Here is a 16,971-nt window from a genome sequence, read left to right as displayed (position 1 = left end):
AAAATTACCCACTAGGTTCACTTACGAGGATAAATTAAGAGGATTTGTGTCAACCACAATTTGTTTTTAATTTGTGGCTGCAGAAACCATAAAAGCATTGAAATAACACATTTAAAAACCAAACTCTCATTTTCCTATTTAGCCTATATCATGTAAATAACTGCACATGTTGTTGGGCCTGTGCAGTTTCATACATATATCCATTCTTAATTTTAGATAGACCATTTTGTTATTGTTTTTGGACCACCACACAATCTGAATCAAAGCGAACCCATTTGAGAACAATGCTCAGCTACATATTCAGTGTTTACAGAAACACAATAAATTCTTAAACACACTTACACTACCAGTCAGAGATTTGGACACACCTGATTATTTTTTATTTATTATAACTTCCTGCATTTTTTTTAGATCATATAAAACAAATTCAGTCATGTGTTCCCAAATCAATAGTGTACATAATTTAAAACTAAATATCTTAGATTGTTGAATCTATAATAATAACTAATGATCTTCGCAATGGAAGTGAATCAGTCATAGCTGGACACTAACTTTATCCTAGAGCTGCTGTAAAGCCTAAACAATCTCTGTTACTGCAATTTCCTATTATCACTGTAAAGCTGCTTTGAAACAATTCATATTGTTAAAAGCGCTATATAAATGAAGGTGACTTGACTTGACTAAGGCTAAATTTCAGTAAGCGAGCGGTTTATGCTGATTCTCCTTCTGTTTAAAGCATACATATTTTTAAACTTGCCCTGAATGGCACAGAGTATGGTTTTCCTGTACGCACTGTTTAAGAAGTAATAGATAATTGGGTCTAGGCAGCTATTTAGAGTGGACAGTAGCAAGGTACTCTCATTTAAGATGTGCAGCAATTGTTGACTAGGAAGATCCCTGATCACGTTCAGCTGAGCCAGAACGTATGGGATTCGTATTGCATGGTAAGGCAAGAAACACAAAGTAAAAATGGCCGGTACCAAGAAAGTCTTCATGATGACCCTCTTTTTGCGACTCCGTTACCCATGGACATAGTCCTGAGTTTATTAGTTATCTTCACATAAAAACAAAGAAAGGCCACATAAAAAACAAGGAAGAACACCACTGTTGTCAGGTTAATAAAATAAAATATTCAACCATTTTTTTTATTTGCCTATTGTTTAAATAAAAAGTGCAAATATCCTTTAATCAGCATTTCCCCACATTACTTTCATGTTAAGACAGAAAGTTGGTGGCTAACACTTAAACACTGGCAGATACATTTATTTTCACACACTTTGGTTGACTCATAATACAACAGTAAACATGTCAACCACATAAGATCTTTTTCACAAGGGAAAACTACAGCATTTACAAAGGTATTTTTTTTTTTTCGTACTTGCATAAATAATGGTCATGCTCTCAGTAAAATACATTAATAAAGGAAATGTAAAAAGTCTATCCACAAATAAACAGTCAGAGTACTCAAGCACAGTGGTTCTCAATTGATTGGTAATGCTTCCCATATTTTGTTGTTGAAGTCAATAGCTCAGCTGTGCATCTAAAAAGCATTAGATTAATATGTTACTTGGTAGAAGCTAGTCAAATAATACAGATGCCAACACTGACATGTTCTGTGACATACCCAAAAATATGATAAATGAACAAAAAATTACCCACTAGGTTCACTTACGATGAGGATAAATTATGAGGATTTGTGTCAACCACAATTTGTTTTTAATTTGTGGCTGCAGAAATCATAAAAGCATTGAAATAACACATTTAAAAATCAAACTCTCATTTTCCTATTTAGCCTATATCATGTAAATAACTGTACATGTTGTTGGGCCTGTGCAGTTTCATACATATATCCATTCTTAATTTTAGATATACCATTTTGTTATTGTTTTTGGGACCACCACACAATCTGAATCGAAGCGAACCCATTTGAGAACAATGCTCAGCTACATATTCAGTGTTTACAGAAACACAATAAATTCTTAAACACACTTACACTACCAGTCAGAGATTTAGACACACCTGATTATTTTTTATTTATTATAACTTCCTGCATTTTTTTTAGATCATATGAAACAAATTCAGTCATGTGTGCCCAAATCAATGGTGTACATAATTTAAAACTAAATATCTTAGATTGTTGAATCTACCAAATTTGATTAATGTAGTCACAAATGGAAAACTCATCCATTAAGGATGAGAGGTTTGCGCAGAGAAAACTGATAATCGTTTGCACCTTGGAACCTATTTCCGGGAGTGCGTTCTCGAGCCACCAGGCACTGTTTTGTGTGGATGGGTGGCCGGAGCGCGTTGAGGGTTTTCTGTTAGAACGATGTCGTGTTAGCGGCCCCTAAGTTAATAACTAATGATCTTCGCAATGGAAGTGAATCAATCCATCAAAACTAACTTTAGCTGGACACTAACTTTATCCTAGAGCTGCTGTAAAGCCAAAACAATCTCTGTTACTGTACAGTGATTTCCGATTATCACTTGAAAGCTGCTTTGAAACAATTCATATTGTTAAAAGCGCTATATAAATGAAGGTGACTTGACTTGACTAAGGCTAAATTTCAGTAAGCGAGCGGTTTATGCTGATTCTCCTTCTGTTTAAAGCATACATATTTTTAAACTTGCCCTGAATGGCACAGAGTATGGTTTTCCTGTACGCACTGTTTAAGAAGTAATAGATAATTGGGTCTAGGCAGCTATTTAGAGTGGACAGTAGCAAGGTACTCTCATTTAAGATGTGCAGCAATTGTTGGCTAGGAAGATCCCTGATCACGTTCAGCTGAGCCAGAACGTATGGGATTCGTATTGCATGGTAAGGCAAGAAACACAAAGTAAAAATGGCCGGTACCAAGAAAGTCTTCATGATGACCCTCTTTTTGCGACTCTGTGCCTTAGAGTCACCGTTACCCATGGACATAGTCCTGAGTTTATTAGTTATCTTCACATAAAAACAAAGAAAGGTCACATAAAAAACAAGGAAGAACACCACTGTTGTCAGGTTAATGGTCCCACCGACAGTCCCCATGCTGTGGAAGTGGAAGCAAACTTTGTTGCACGGATGATTCTGACCGTTGCTTGTCAAAAAGGGGAACGTTCCTAAAATGAGGACAGCCCAGATGATGTAGCTTGCCATGTGGCTCCACTTGGTCTTTTGGATGCTGAACACCCAAACGGGCTTAACGATTTTCAAGTAGCGATCCAGACTGATGAGGCTGAGGAACAGGATGCTGGAATACATGTTGATGTAGAAGAAGATCCCCACCACCTTGCACAAGTAGAAGGGACCTACTTTGTTGTGGTAGTAAACCCGCAGGGGCAAACACAGGACCAGCAGAGTGTCTGCCAGGGCAAGGTGCCGCATGTATACGGCCATGGAAGAGTCTGTATGCCGCCGAAGGAAAAATATGTAAAGGGTGATGGTGTTGCAGAGCAGACCGATGCAACAGATGACAATGTAGCCAATGGGCACGAAGGGTGAAAGTATGCCATCATGAATCTTGCAGGATTCATTCAAGGTTAAATTGCCTTCCTGCAGCATTGTGACAGCCAAAAAATTGGTGTACACTTGCTGACCACTGCTCCTCAAAAATCTTGACACACAGAGATCCTAATGAAGCAAAATTGGGAAAAAAAGTTAAAGAATGGTCTGCATTTTGACAGGTTCTTACTTGATCTTTCCTACAACTTGTTGAATTGCTAAGACAAATGCTAAGATTCCAAGAAAAGAATAGCACTCTTACCTGTGTGAGTGGTTTGCTTGCGCCTGAGCAAGTGACTAAGTGTCACTGAGCAAGTGACTAAGTGTATGTCTGTTCAGAAACTTCTGCACCTATGCAGGAGACTCTGCCCGTATGTGACGTCAGGCCTGGTAACTGTGGTTGATGCTGCTGTTAACCCCAGCAGATGTCACAGTGCTCAACAAAACTTGTTTCTAGAAAACCAAATCTCACTTCCTCTCTCTCAGAGAACAGGAAATGTCTGATTGCCTCAAATGAGAATTGGTGACCATTGCCTTGTTTTACCCCAACATTGTGCACAGTTGAGGAATATACACTTTAGAGTTCTTTGGCTTGTAACAACCTTACAATAACCTTAACAAAAACACTTCATCATAAAAGTTTAGTAGACTTAATATTAAACATTCAACCCCAACGCCTTTCTTCTGACAATGGGCAAAACTGTCCCAGAACTGATCGACACAGAATGGAAATGGGACCTTGCCTTTTAACAGATGTGACAGAAATGTTGAACGGCCTCAACTTGCAGCTCCAAGGCAAGGGAAAAACTAATTTGTGACATTTTTTTCCCACACAAAAGCATTTGAGGTGAAACAAGCACTGCTTGTGGGACAAGTGCAAAAGCAAGACTTCACTCATCTCCCTGTAGGAGATAGGTTTTGTGTGATATACAAAACTTATCATCAACAGACAAAGTCATGGTAAAAATTACTTTATTGAATAACCATAGTTGAAACTTTCTCAGTAATCAGTTTGACTTCATCTGATAGCACAAATTCAACAAGTACTTATTTTACCAAAGCAAAGACAATGGAAAATGACTGCTTCACAACACTGTCGGGAGACATTCCATCTAACCTGTGAAAACAATACAGTCAGTGGCGGAGCCAGAGGGGGGTCCGGGGTGGCACTGGACACCCCTGACATGCGATTGGCCACCCCGGGTGCCACCCCAAAATTTTATTTGCTACTGGCAGTTGCTGATGCTGATTTGAAAATAAAATAAAAAATTACGTTCGCCGGCAGCGCGTCGCGCGCGCAGTTTTCAAACGGACGAGCAGACAGAGGACAAGAGATGGTTGAAAGATACCGAACTTCCCGGATAAGAAAACATCATATTTGAAGTAAGTTTTCAAGGTTTAGCATCAGGGTGGTTTGCTCCGAATACATTAGGCCTAATACACGCATACAGTAGGCTACCTTGCCGTGTGTACGTTACAGTATACAAATGTTCAAGCCAATGCGAGGATAGGAGATCAAAACGCATGCAAAGAAGAGCAGAAACAAGCGATATTTCATAATGCGATCACTGACTGTGAAGCTTTATGGGTGTAGGGTGTTGATGGACTCGATCTATTGTGTTTTGATCATCATTAAATCTGATCTAGATGTAACGTTAGTCTTTGATAAAAATGCAATTTTCTCAGCTTTTTGCTCATGTTGCTTTTTATGAAACAACTGCCAACATTCAAGTGTTGATAAAAAAGATGCACGAAGCTAGAATAAAACAGATTTTTTTGTTGTTTAAAAGCATAGGGTCTGTTCTTTCTTTTGGTATGTTGAGATATTCATACAACAAAATATTCTGGGGTGCCATGAAATTGTGAAAATTACCAAAAACACCATTTTTTTATACTGGCGAGAATAGTTAAGATAAAAATGTTGGTAATTGGATGATGAAGAGAATATGAAGATGATTGGAATTTGGAATCATATTTTAAATTTGTCATATTTTTGAACAGGGTCAATTAAACATGAAAAGAAAGGGAGAGATAGGCTATCAGAGTTCTTTTTAAATAAGCACAAACATAGTCCAGTCATTTTTATGAAAAAAAAGGTTGAACAAATTGCAACAGAAGCAAACTCAAATAATTTTGTATCCTCAATATGTCCTGAGTAAGGAAAAAAAGTCCAGAAGAATCCCATTAGGGGAAAGTTTTGAAAACTGTTTCTGGGGATTCACTTTTTATTTTACCTACCTTTTGTCTTCTGCATTCTCCTTACCATTGTCTCCTGTTCTTCCCTCAGACTCGTCCCCCAGAAACAGTCCCATGGACCCAGCCCCAAACCCAATCTCTTAAAAATTAATAAAGGCTGGTTTCTAAAGTACTTCTTCCTGCCTCTATGTATTAATGCTCATGGGTAGCCAAAATGGGTTCCATTCAGACCTTAAGTATTTTACTGTTATTTGTCAACAAGATTTAACAAGACATTTCACCTGGCTATACCCAATGTTTAGACCTGTTGTGGTATTTATGCAAAATAGCACATCTGTAATTAGATAATGCACCGTTTGTCCATGTTAACAAACAATTTTAAAAAACTTGTCATACATTTTTTGTTTGTCTTGATATAAGTAATCAACTCCGTAATTTTCATGTTGATATCTAAAGGTTACATTTTTTACCCTATTCATGTGAGTAAAAGAATGAATAGGCGAATGAATAGGCTATATTTGGGTCTTTTTCAAACTTTCCCCTAATGGGATTCTTAGGGACTTGTTTTTCCTTACTTAGGACATATTGAGGATACAAAATCAGTTGAGTTTGCTTCTGTTGCAATTTGTTCAAGGTTGACCCCCATTTTGGCTTAAAATGACTGGACTAACAGGCAGATCAGGTGCAAACAGACCCCAGCCCTTGCATCATCACTGGTTAGTCAGAGTCAGTGTGGTCAGACTTCAGAACCAGGAACAGCTCAGAGCATCTACCAGACACAGGCAGTCAATCACATACCCAATTCAGGAATTTAAGTTGAGATGATTTTGCCAGATTAAAAGGATAGTTCACCCAAAAATGAACACAAAAAAATAATTATAAATTAAATAATTATAATTAGAAAGAATAATTATAAATTATTATAAAGAAAGAATTATGTTGTATTAAATCTTCCTAGGATAAGATTTTATATTGATGGGCAATAAAATTGTTTACATGTTTCTGCTATATCTAATTAAAAAAAACATTTTTTTTGTAAATGTGAGGGTGGTTTTTTTTTTGGTAAATAAACGCAGCAGTTCATAACAGACACATGCTACGGTATCTTATCTCCTTGGTACTTCAGCTTTGTTTTCTGCAAATATTTTGGATGTTCAACACTTATAGACACAAACAGAGTGACCCAATTCCTTCCATAAGCTTTTCCACTGTGTATGTATGTGTGTGTGTGTGTGTGTACTGTGTACCCCCGAAAGTGGCAGTGGCCACCCCCTGGCCACCCCATGTATAAAACTCTAGTTCCGCCACTGAATACAGTGCACAATCATAAGGTTAAACAGTAATGTAGCAATTGCAGAGTAACTAAAATTAGTATAATATGAATATAGAAGATATATACAAGAAGAAAATAAATTATTTACTCACCCCTTATTTTGTCTCAAAATAATAATTGACTTTCTTCTGGTGAACACAAAAATATTTTGTAGGATTGAAGGTATTTTTTTGTCCACAAAATATTTGTCCAATACTTTTAAACTCCATAATGGATATGAAGTCAGCATGAAAGTAATCCATATGACTCGATTTAAACCAATCTTCACGGATGCAATACGATCAGTTTGGGTGATGAACAGAATGTGAGCCTTAATACATGTACGATTTTGGTTGACCTAAAATAAAAAGCATTAAATGATATGGATTCTGCCGTGGACGAGTGCCACAGGCAATGCTGATATGGCATTGTTTGGGCTTGGGAAATGTTTTCCGTTTATCAGTTTTAGTTCCACTGCTGAATTTGAATAAGCTTAAAAACATGACCACCTTTACTTTTCATGTGAAGTTACCTGAGCACATCTTTAGGAACTCTCTGTGGTCTAACGTAATTAAAAAAAAAAAAGAAATTGACCATAATTTTATGCTGATTTATTTTCTACTGCAGGACACGGAGCCAGAAGACATTCACAAGGGGAGAAGATGAAGATCTTAACTATCGTTGAAGATGATGTTGCCACTATCCACTCAAACCCAAATATAAGGTGCCTCTCTGTAGTGCTATAAGAGCAGATTGGGCCGGATAATGTGCAAGACCTTTGCCACAGTTGTTACTCTCCTCTTTGGCTTGATTTATGCCCTCAGTGTGAACTATCCTAAAGTATTAGAAAATTTAATATGTTTATTTATCTTGACCTAAAATGCTCCGCAAGGCAGATTTTTTGCATAGTCCTTAAAGAAATTGGCCAAGTAGCTGCAATCCATATGGATAAAATTGTAAGGTTGAGCATTTATTTATTCCAGTTTGTACTCTGATTTTGTGCATAGCCTTTTTTTTTTTTTTATATATAAATCTTGAAGAGTGGAATAGAACTTCATCACCTTCTAATATGTGTACCTAATGCAGATAGAAAATGTGGTGTTTTGCAGAATAGTCAATAAATAAGTTCTGTAATGATAGCAATGTCTTTTGTATTGTGTTGTATTTACAGTATGGTTTACGCCCTGCATTTTGATTTTTGAAGTATCTGGGTGAGAAATTTGAAAAAGTTGAATCAACTTAAAAAAGTAAAGCAACCAACTGCAAAGCTTTTTTGAGTTTACTGAACTTCAGGACCTCTGTAGTTGTGCTTACTCTTTTCTTTGAGTTGGACTGGTAGTTGGATGAACTTACTGAGGACAATTTGATTTGGCACAACTTCAACCATTGAAGTTGAGTTAACTCAAAAATGCTTTGCAGCTGGTTACTCAACTTTTTATTTTTTACAGTGTACCCAAAGTCTCTCAGCGGCCCCAAACCCAGCTGAAAAGTCAGTGGAAGTGCTGGAAATGCTGAAGGCGGAGTTTGACGTGCGATTCCGTGAGCTACATGTCCACGCCAAATAAATCCACCTTTTTCAGAACCCCTTTGCTGCCGACATTGATGAAGCCCGGCCTTCTTATCAGTTTGAGTTGGCTGAGTTACAGGACTGTAATGTTCTGAAAGATGCATTTAAGCCCAACAGTCTCATTGAATTCTATACTGCCCTCCCTAACGAGACCTACCCAAACATCAAAAGGCATGTAATGAAGATGTCCACACTTTTTGACAGCACATATATCTGTGAGCAAACCTTTTCACGCATGAAACTGATAAAAATCAAGTCTCACTGATGAACATTTGCATCATTCTTTGAGACTGGCTGTGACAGAAATGGAACCTGACATTGGACTTCTCACCAGCCAGAAACAAGCCCACAGTTCACACTGATTATAGCCTAAAACGCATAAGTAAGTAAATGTTTTGATTTCAATAGCAATGAATATGAAAAAAATGTCATTACGATAGTAATAATGCAATTTTAATAGGCTATATATCCCTTGATATGTACGGATGTATGGTGAGTAACAAAATAATAAACTAATCTAGCATTAGGGGGCATAATAAATACATTTAAAATCATAATAAAATCTCCACAATAATAAGTCACTCTGGCCCATGTAATTTTCTGTTACAGACTGACCCGACCCCCCATTATAGAAAGGAAAAAATATGTGGCCTTCACAAAAAAAAGTTTGGGGACTCCTGTATTAGTGCATTTATTAACTGTGTTTTTATTATTCATTTGATTCCAGATGTATTCACAAAATCTTTTTTTAATTCCTTACCCTCTCAAAACAACTCAAAGACAAGAGATGACAAGCAGTAATAACTTGTGTATATGATGTATAAGATAGGGTAAAGGCAACTATGTGATAAATTCCTCACCATCACATTGCAAGCCTAGATGAACAAATAGCAAAATAGCAAACTGATATGAAAAATCTTGTGCGATGTAAAGTGGTTTGACCTGGATAGTGCTATTCACTTTCTGTACAAAAGTAAAAACATGGTTTATAGTGTTTATAATGTTTATGATGTACTATAATGTAACTTATTTTTGGAGTATTTTGTCCTGTCCAGACATTTAATTTATTCATAAACCATGAGAAACAACTAAATTCTTATACATTTACTGTTGCACAAGCCCATAACTGCTATCATTGCTCACACAGGAAGTGACAAAAGAGCCAGTATCAAAACTCATGCATGCCAGACAAACCACAAACACAGCTTTAAGAAGCCTTGAACTTTCTAACTGTTAAATATGCTGCTTAGTGCAGAAAATTATGAACAGGTCACCAAAACATTTCCAACCCACGCTGCAAAAACTCCCCCAGTTTCACTTACGACATAATCAGAACTAAGGGGAAAGTCATTCTGGTAACTCACATCAAATGTAGTGTTACACATAACCTAGGAATTTCATTTTCTACTCTGATTATTTTAAAATTCAAATATCCACATACAGCAAGTCATTAGATTGAGTAAATCATTAATACTTATTTAATCAATCTAAAATGAATATGTTGAAGTACAACATCTCAAATTGTGATATTTTTCTTTGTTTGGGACCTTCGAATTGGGACAGCCTTCGTCGCACCGCGGTGACGCAATCGGCTAGACTTTCCCCTTTAAATGAGTCTCGGTACGTCCTTCGAGGGCTGCGTCGGCCGCACACTTCGAAGGACGCTGCCTTCGAAGGATGCAGCCCCTGAATTGGGACACAGCTAGAGTGACAAGGGGGCTATTTACACCTGGCCACTTCATGTGTTTTCACAGATCGGATAGCTATCTGATTTATCAAAAAATTCCATTTACACCTGGGGCCTCATTTATAAAACTGTGCGTAGGATCCTTACTAAAAGTGTACGTGCGCCCGAAAGCCAAAAAAATGTTCAGACTTATAAAACCGTTCGTACGCCAGAACCTGCGCAGAATTCACTTTATAAATCCCAGTCAGCGGAAGATTGTGCGCACATGCGTCTCCACCCCGAAATAACCATATATGGAGCTTACAACGCCTAGTTTTACTATGCAGATCCTCATCTGCATATCATTTGCATATGATTATTCATCCACGTGATAACGTTTAACTGTACAAGACGCATTAGGCTACATTAATAAAAATCAAGTAGTTGCCTATCCTTGCCTTGTTTTTGAATACATAAATCAAATAGTGTAAAATACATTTCAGAGAAAGTTTTTCTCAATCTTTTCCACTGGCCGAATTGTATTTAATTGATTTATATTTTTAATGGAAACAGATAGGCCTTGGGCATTATTTGCACGAAACTATTTTCTCAGACAATCTGGTATTATCATGATTTAAGCAATTATCTCTGTGGTTAAAACATTAAAACACAGCACGCCACTGGAAAAGTGTTCAAAAAACATCGCATCCACAACAAATATTTATATTGATTGAATATAAAAATGTTGTAACTTCTCAGTAATAATTTCATGTTTAAGTGTTTAACTCCATTCATTTGAATGGCATATTTAATCTAAATGTTTATATCAGAAGCAAAACATAGTTTAAATCATTATTTTATTTATTTAAACTGTTATTTGCGTCAGTTTCACTAAACGGCCCAGCGCGCTCGCTGGCGCGGACATTTAAGAAGGGATGGATATTTGTTTCATGTAACAGCTTAGTGAGTGAAATTATATTTGTATTATCTTTCTGTATATGTTTAATTTTCTTTAGATTTTCTGTCTAAAAGTGACCAAAAAGACATTTAACTCCAGCTCACCATCGGTGTCGCCAAACTGCTCCATCTCCAAAACGTTCGTACGCATGGGTCAGAGTTTGCGTGCAGGTGCGCAAATTTTCCCGTCAAGTTTGTTTTTATAAATCACAACTTATGCGTCGGAAGTGGCGTACGCCTCTTTCAGGGCCTGTTTTGTGCGGACGCAACGGTTATAAATGAGGCCCCTGGTCACACACAAATGTGTTTTTGCAAAACGGATATAAATCCAATCTTCAATTCCTGCACTATATGCAGATTTAATGGAGTGCATGTCACCGAAAGCAACAGATATGAGCTGCATTTTATTGATCATCAGCTAAAATTTTAACATCAAAGACCACAATAAAAGAGAGCGGCAACAGCACTGGTAAGATCATTTTGTTTCTTTATTTTTAATGAAGACGATTGTGTGTTAACCGCCTGCAACTTTCTTTCACTTTGATTTGCGATAGTTTGCACGTTGGTTTGATGAATGGATGCTCAGCTGCTCATCTGCGGCGATGCGAGTTGCAGCCACGTCGTCATATCTGGCTATAACATGACGTATAGCCTATAACAAGCTCTCGCACGTTTATTTTTTAGCATTTTTGGGGAGAGTAAAATTTACATATGTGGTTTTAACAACCAGATGCATTTACACTTGTCCAGTTTGCGGCCCAGACCACCTCCTGAAGTGGTTTGAGCGATCGGATTCAAATCCGTCTCAAATGCATTTTGGAGGGCATTTACACCTGGTCTTTTCACGATCGGATAGCTATCCAATCACAGAAAACGCATGAAGTGGCCAGGTGTACACAGCCCCTAGGTTATTATGTGCGGAGGTTTTTGAATAAACTGCTTTTGTGGGAAAACAGCTCATCATTTCATGAATCGACAGCCTATCGGATAATCTTCAACATGTTTGCCATTAAACATTAGTCTTGGATTGATTGATATTTTAGAGTTTACACCCAAAAATTGCTGTTTTCTAAGAGAAGTCACGGACAATTTTGCAACAGGTAGAATTCGATTTATGGCACTTCTCATTTGTTTCTATGGTATCCGTAAACAGTGATTGACAGTTACACAACTCTGAAAGAAATTCAATGACATCAAGGCTGTAATGTGATTGGTTATCAAGGCACAGATGATCCAAGTTGGCTGTTACGTTTTTTTCCTTTGGTAGAGCCACAGACCCTGGTATCTCCCAATTATAAGGCTGCCGGCAGGCGGTGAAGCCACCAGAAGTGTTCGATCGGCCATATTGCTATACCTAATCGACAGAAGGCATCACTGACTTACAGCCAAAACATTGACCTAAAATCATCCGATTTGCATTGTATTAGTGAGACAGGATTAATTTGTGACAGGATCCTCCACACAGGGTTACTTCAGGCAGTAGCATGGGTGATTTGAGGATTACAGTGAGTATGCTTCCTTCGGGGAACCAACCTCCTAGGAACCCTCACTCCTTGTGCATTCCGCAGCAAGTGGAGCTGCCACAGGTACGTGCTGGACGTCTCAAGGCATTGTACCATCCGTATCCTTTGAGCGAGACTTCTTCGTAGGGCTGGGACGGTATGGATTTTTTCTTACCGTGGTTGAAAAGCAAGAAATTCCCGCGGTATAGCGGTAAACCGCTTTAAATCAGCGGTAGGCATCATGTGACCGGGAGTGGGCATCAACATCAACGCTCCCGGGAGTGTGTCGACTCCACCCCCATGTGGTCCAACTGATCTGGTGTCGTTTCGGAGCCGCACAGGTTGACCTATATGCCTATCCAGAAACCACACACTGCCAGTTGTTTTACTCCCTGACCGAGGTAACTCTAAGCACAGATGCACTGGCACACAGCTGGGTCTTTGCAAAAATGCTTTTTCCCCAGTGAGCCTACTTGCACAGACACTGCAAAGTCAGGGAGGATGAGGAGCAGATCTTGCTAGTTGCGCCCAACTGGCCCAACCAGAGCTGGTTCCCAGAACTCATGCTCCTTGCGACAGCCCCTCCCTGGCACATTCCTTGGCACAAGGACCTTCTTTCTCAAAGACGGGGCACCTGCGCCCAGAACTCTGGAAACTCCACGAGCATGACCTGGTTATCAGGTTCCTACGGTTAAATCCCCCTCGACCTCCCTCCATACCTTCTTGGGACCTTATTCTGGTGCTTCGAGCACTTCAAAACACGCCCTTCATGCAACTGCAGTCAGCATGATAACATGACACGTAAATACTCCAGAGCCAATACCTGGTTGACCTTTCAGGTGGCAGTACTGCACCCGCTGACATCTATCAAACAAGAAGACGACGCAGCGTGTGCCCACGCAGCTACTCTGAGAAGAACCATGTCGTGAAACCATGAAACTACGAACCATGAGTGAAATGCTCTGTCCACACCCGATAAAAGTAAGCTCGCCAGTATGGGAGTTCTTCGGCTTCAAAGAAAACAGCACCTTAGACAGACCAATCTGCAGAATGTGTAGCCACCAACTCTTTTACCCATCTCCGTGTCCATCACCCTGCGGATTACGCCATTCCTGCTGTTACACGCAGCTGGTTTGTGTGTTCATATATTTAAAGGGATACTTCACCTCTGGAAAGATGAATGTGTATTTAAAATGGGTCATTTATGTAGATGAAATGTGAAATTATTTTTGAATTTGGAGCTTTCTAGACTGAGAAAAGCCAGAAAATGTATTTTTGGCTTATGTGGATGAAAGACAACAACTCCCAGAATGCACTTGCTTCGCTGCCCTAGGAGCATAGGCCTATGTGTGAAAGCACTATAGCGTATGAGGCGCCACGTAGGATTTAAATCAAACTTCGCTCATCAATACATACATAACACACGTGCATATACACCTATAAATTACTCGCATATACATGTATTCTATTGGATGTTCAAAATACATATATGAAATACACGTGCACACTAATATGAAATCCATACCAATACATATTATGTTAGTCATGAATGCATATACACTTGTGAATAACTTGCATATACATATAAACTTGACGCACACATACACCTATAAATACTCGCACATACATATAAACTGCCATGCATATACACCTATAAACACTCGCACATACATATAAACTTCCATGCATATACACCTATAAACACTCGCACATACATATAAACTTCCATGCATATACACCTATAAACACTCGCACATACATATAAACTCGATGCGCGCATACACATCCATAAAACACTCGCGCATAAATAAAACGTGGATGCATGCTTTGTGTATATGTATATGCAAGTGATTTCATATGTGGATGTGCGTGAACTTTTCAGTGTAAAAGGAAGTCATTTGTGCGTACACGGAATTAACCTGCCTTTTTGATAGTTTGTTTTCCAATTTGAAATGAAATAAGCATAAACGAGAAAACAGCCCCTTTATTCGTTTTTTTCGTTTTTTTTTTTAAAAAGAAAAAAAAAGCCTAAGCCTCTTACGTTGTTGATTTATATTTCAAACAAGAATTCGACATTTGCTCGCAATGTTTTTCTTACAAAAAACCTCATCATTTTGCAGGACAATTGTCTATTACAGTATACAACACAGATAGAAGGGTGCCAATAAATCTGTGGTGATATAGCCTACAACACGCTTTAAGAAAAGTTTATTTCCATCACACTGTAAAGTGTTTTTAGATATTAGCCTACATATAGATTACATATACCAAAGATTTTACATATAAACTGGGTCAGCATACTGTTAATTACAGTTAGTACCATGGGAAGTATAGGGGTGCTGATGTGACCCCTGGAGTGGAGCCCATGAAGAAATATGGTTGGGGATAAAAGTTCACACAAACAAAACCAAAAAACTGTGGTGTTTAGCCTATAGGCATGCATATTACGTGTGTTTGTTTTTATTTATGCTGTATTATAAAATACCCATATTATAACAAATAAATAAAATATATTTGGAAATTGCCCTTTAAAACGAAGGCTCAGTTTGTGGTTCACAATTATTTGATTAAAAACAACAAAAACAATAAAACAAAGACAAAGTCACTTATATTAAACACTTTTTTATTGATTTTTTTGTTAACAGAAGTTATCTAGCACCTTTAATTGCCTTCGCTATCGTCCTGTCAATCATCTGTCTCATTCTCGCGGGTCGCGGATATGATTACAGTTTCAGTAAAATGTATTTCACCATCATCGGTACCCACCCTCAGCCGATTGACATTACAGTATTTGCAATCACCATCCCGTGTCAAAACGGAGCGTCTAAAAGAAAAGTTCTGACTGCTGACTGAACATTGGTCAGTGAGCTTCTCCCGCTCGGCGCTGTCAAGCGCAGCTTCACCACACAGATTTAACTCCGCACAGCTAAATAAAACAGGCTGGTGGCAGACTAATAATTAATATTTCTGATGTAAAGATTTCTGTGAAACGCGTAAAGTTGCACAGAAGAAAGCCTAATAGGACCTGCCCTGTACAGTTTAAGAATCTAGCCATAGTAGAGGACTATTATTTTGTTGAACAGACCCGAGCGACAACTGATGACGTCACATGCTCAGACTTGCTTGACCAATCAGCGGAAGGGGGCGTGTCAGGCCGCCCACATGTGGAAAACGAATTTTGAAGTCATTTATTCGTTTTTTGCCTGTGAACTAAAAAAAACACAGGGGTTTTTTTTGGGGTTTTTTTAACGAAAAAACTAATAAAGGGGCCGTTTTATCGTTTATGCTTATTTAATTTCAAATTGGAAAACAAACTATCAAAATTACACAAATGACTTTTACCAGAGAATGTCTAATAAGGCGAGAAGTTTCACTCTCAGTACACTTCCGGCTTCTGAACTGGTTGCAGTTCCACTCTGATTCCATATGAGGGCGCTCACAGGACGAGTGCAGAATGAATGGAGGTCTATGGCACTATACACATCAAAATCCACTTTTCTCAGGATATAATTTTTTGTCTAGTAATTTGAATGTTGTATTCGAAAGGAGATGCAAAGAAATTACACATTGCGGGGTGTTAGATTTTTTAGAGTCACTTATTTGCTTTAAAAAGTCTTTTAAAGTGTCAATGACGTCATACACATCGTACGACCAGAGATACTGCTTTACGGCAATCCTTCAGTCACTCGGTGCTTTCGCGCTCTGCACTTTCTTTTCACTCGAGGCATCGACAACACAGCTGACACAGGTAAATACACGTGCTAGAAGAGTTTTTGTTTTGTTTGTTTCTGGTCCCACTTCGGATGCCACGATGCCATCAAGCGGTATCTCTGGTCGTAATCAGTCCTTCACTGACCAATCAGCGTTCATTAGCAGAATGCTAGCATGTTATGAGCAACAACAACTCAACTTGTAGGAAATCGAAAGGACATAAGTACTCGTTCATTCAACTTTCGACCTATAACCCATGTTGAACTTGCAAAACCTAGAATCAAATCTGAGATTTCTCAAGGGCAATCGGATGAAAGAGAAACATTTAGCCGTCTAGCCCCATAGACTCCCATTCATTTTGCACTCATGGGCGATCGCCTCCAGTGGATCTCTGGTGGAACTACAACCAAAATTCGGTACAATAGGACTTAATAGGGAGTGGGCAGGCTCTCCGTAGACGGGCTCTGCTTTTACACTGAAATGCCTTCCGGTTACACTGAAATGCCTTCCGGTTACACTGAAATGCCTTCCGTTTACGCTGAAATGACTTCCTTTTACACTGAAAAGTTCACACAC

General features: G+C 38.5%; 1 protein-coding gene across 1 annotated transcript; it reads right to left on the bottom strand.

Moving 5' to 3' along the window:
- Positions 1-1,119: 1,119 nt before the first annotated feature.
- Positions 1,120-3,831, bottom strand: gpr34l (G protein-coupled receptor 34 like). The gene is made up of 2 exons (XM_084138012.1): positions 3,747-3,831; positions 1,120-3,613 (listed from the first exon to the last, which is right to left on the bottom strand). Exon 2 carries the CDS (start codon positions 3,542-3,544, stop codon positions 2,561-2,563), a length of 984 nt encoding a protein of 327 aa, XP_083994138.1. The 5' UTR covers positions 3,545-3,613; positions 3,747-3,831; the 3' UTR covers positions 1,120-2,560.
- Between the last annotated feature and the right edge of the window lie 13,140 nt (positions 3,832-16,971).

Source organism: Abramis brama, assembly GCF_963993115.1.
Source record: "Abramis brama genome assembly, chromosome: 15".
Classification (NCBI taxonomy): domain Eukaryota; kingdom Metazoa; phylum Chordata; class Actinopteri; order Cypriniformes; family Leuciscidae; genus Abramis; species Abramis brama.
Note: the sequence above shows the minus strand (reverse complement) of the source record. Positions and strands in the feature narration are given on the sequence as shown.

Coding starts and splice junctions, on each gene's coding strand:
- gpr34l (XM_084138012.1), bottom strand. CDS start 3,544: ATGCTGCAGGAAGGCAATTTAACCTTGAATGAATCCTGCAAGATTCAT.